Raw genomic sequence first — 3,049 nt, 5'->3', positions numbered from 1 at the left:
CAAAAGGTCAGTCGATACCCAGACAAAGTAAAGGGTTCGACCACCATCTCTGTGAACCGTACACAAAAGTGGTATTATTTGTTTTTAACCACCAAAGCGAATGAAATTTAACCTTTTCTAAGAGTTGACTAATTGGTGTTTCAATGTTATTAAACAACCTGTTGATACGCTCATTCCAGATCAGCCATACACTAGTAAGCCAAATTAATTGTAAGAAAGACCTGCAAGCTTTTGAATGACCTGTATAGTGGATGAATTGGTAGAAATGTTGTGTAATATATTGAGGATCTACACCATTTATACCAATCCAAGACCTGATGTGCTGCCATAAAGAACCAAAAACCTCACAATGAAGAAACAGATGGGATGCCGATTCAACAATACCACACCCTGAAACACACGAAGTATCCGCGACCTGATGAATGCCACGCCTTTGAAGATAAGATTTTGTAGGTAATCTGTCCTTCAGCAAACGCCAAGCAACGATAGACACTTTCAACGGTACCTGTTTATGCCAAACAAGGTATATTGTTGCGTCAACCTCAGGAAGAACCGTAGATGTCAGAATCTGATAAGCGCTTTTCACGGAAAAGCCATCATTAGGATCCGGATCCCACTGCCACCTGTCAAAATCATTAGCCTGAACAACAACAGTGTCAAGTAAAATCCTACACTCGTCTAACATCTCCTCCTCCGACGCCCACAACCGTCTCCTCCAACTCCACGTCTCTCCACCTTGCTCCCACCCTAGAGCAATCATGTCTGCCACCATGCTAAACTTATTTGCAGCTAGATCATATAAATGAGGAAACCTCTTTTACCGTGCTAAACTTATTTCGAAAGGATCTATTATGGTGTGCCACAGTAATGGGCTACCCAAAAATATGAAGAGCACTTCTTTTTCCACTCTATGTCTTTCTTGCGCGACCTTCAAATTTCTCATTGCACCTCGTTCAGATTATATAATCCGAAACATTTCAATAATATTTTGGATTTATAATTAGAAATCCCTAAAATCTCTAAAACACCTTCAAATTACTTGATACCTCCAATTTTTATTTCAAAACCGTTCGGAAAATATAATTCAAACAACCCATCAGATTAGTTTATAAGAACTGTTTTTTTTAGTCCATATGTTGACACATTTGGAATTATTTAATCTGAATATATAAAATATGTGTTTGTTGTATAATCCAAATATAGTGAACACTTTTTAGGAAATTTACTCCAATTTTCTCGCAATACGCCTCAAAATAAATTATAAGCGAAATATTGTGAAAGCACATAACACATCATACTCATACTATTAAACATGCATACAAACTGATATCTAAAGTTTACAAATATTTTGAACAACATATCCAAATCATGCTATATATTCCAAACAAAGTATAAATCAAATAAAACATGAACCCTAATGGGTAGAGCAGGATGCCAATGGTGTCGCGGCGCGAAAAAATAAAATATGGCCACAAGTGTAAACACTCGCACGATAACAGAGTCACCACCGAACTTTATTTATCCCCAAAGAGGGAAAGGAAAATATCGATAAAACCTTGGTGTGAACATGGTATGTGAACCATGAGATGGGTTCAGAAGTTGGTTATGCGAGAGGAAGGAGTTAGCACACCTCACATCCGTTGTACTCAACGGGAACAATTTAGAGGGGAAGGTTCGCTTGCTCTCACAGGTTTAGTTTATCTGCTTATATGCTGGTTCCTTATTTCTACATTATTAAAGCAAAAAAAGTTGTTTTATTTGGGGTACTTGACGAGATGTTGCGATCCCGCTCCTACGTATTCCCATGTGCAATGGAAAACTCAAAGCTACATAGTTCTTTGTATAAAAGATTTGCAGGTTGGTTGTTTTTAGCGAATAATGCTTATGTCACAATCCACTAATACAACAATGCTTGTATGCTCGCATTAGGAGGCTTAAGCATGTGTATGTCTCAGAGGAATGGATAAAACAATATCTGATTAAAGAAAACAAGTTGTTAACGAATAATGTTTACGTCGCATCCTGCCGATACAACAAAAGCTTGTGTGCTTGCATTAGGAGGCTTAACGTGTATGTGTATGTGTATGCATCAGAGGAATGGATAAAACAATATCCGATTAGAGAAAACAAGTTGTTAAGGAATGATGTTTACGTTGCATCCTGCCGATACAACAAAAGCTTGTGTGCTCGCATTAGGAGGCTTAAGCTTTGCATGTGTCGGATGAATGGATAAAACATTATCCATTTTTTCTTAAAAAAGGATTTTAACTGTGTTGGATTGATTTTAAGGTTTTTAGAATGAGGATAATCCCAAGATCATGAAACATATGTCAGGGATAGGAACTATCCGGGTGCAAAAACACATACGTCCGATCGACCCTTTTTCACTATGTTTATTATTAAAATATCTCGAATTCATAGTGAGGATAACGGAAGATCAGAAGACATACGTCAGGGATAGGACTTATCCGGGTGCAAAAAGTCATATGTCAGATCGACCCTTTTTCACTATGTTTATTATAAAAAAAATGTTGATTTTTTTTTAAAAAAATATTGGTTTTTTTTTTTGTGGTGGCCGGGGTTTGAACCGCAAACCTTGCATATTTTATTTATGCATTGTCCATACCAACTGAGCTAAGCTCACGATGACCAAAAAAATATGGGTTAATAGGCTTTTACCCCTTGTAATATAGGTGACTTTTGGTTTTGCCCCCTAGGAAAATTTTTTTTTAGATTCCGTCCTTGTAAAATGAAGATTCTTCGGTTTTGCCCCCTGAGCCAGTTGAGTCAGCAGAATCTCCTACGTGGCACGCGACGTCGGCAGATTCTGCTGACGTGGCGCGCTGACTGTATAATTATTTTTATTTTTTATTTTTTTATTGGGTTACACGTGGCATTTTTATTTTTTCTTTTAAAAAATAAAAAAAATATTTTAAAATTCTGGAAAATTGAAAAATTAATAAAAAATTTAAAAAAATTCTGGAAAAATAAAAAATTAATAAAAAAATTGAAAAAAAATATTAATAAATTATGGAAAATTGAAAAATTA

General features: G+C 36.0%; 1 protein-coding gene across 1 annotated transcript; it reads right to left on the bottom strand.

Annotated features, from left to right (window-relative positions):
- Window positions 1-204: 204 nt before the first annotated feature.
- LOC146955196 (uncharacterized) lies at window positions 205-772 on the bottom strand. The gene is made up of 2 exons (XM_085747987.1): window positions 344-772; window positions 205-240 (listed from the first exon to the last, which is right to left on the bottom strand). The coding sequence occupies exons 1-2, from the start codon at window positions 770-772 to the stop codon at window positions 205-207; spliced, it is 465 nt and encodes a 154-aa protein (XP_085604113.1).
- Window positions 773-3,049: the final 2,277 nt, after the last annotated feature.

Source organism: Medicago sativa, chromosome 1 (genome assembly GCF_051527215.1).
Source record: "Medicago sativa cultivar Bolivia chromosome 1, Bolivia_mono, whole genome shotgun sequence".
Lineage (NCBI taxonomy): Eukaryota > Viridiplantae > Streptophyta > Magnoliopsida > Fabales > Fabaceae > Medicago > Medicago sativa.
This window is presented reverse-complemented; position numbering and strand designations above follow the sequence as displayed.

Bases quoted from the DNA above. Each gene is read 5' to 3' on its own strand.
- LOC146955196 (XM_085747987.1), bottom strand. From the start codon at position 772: ATGGTGGCAGACATGATTGCTCTAGGGTGGGAGCAAGGTGGAGAGACG. The intron at 241-343 runs GTTTTTGGTTCT...TCCACTATACAG, and splicing joins ATCTGTTTCTTCATTGTGAG to GTCATTCAAAAGCTTGCAGG.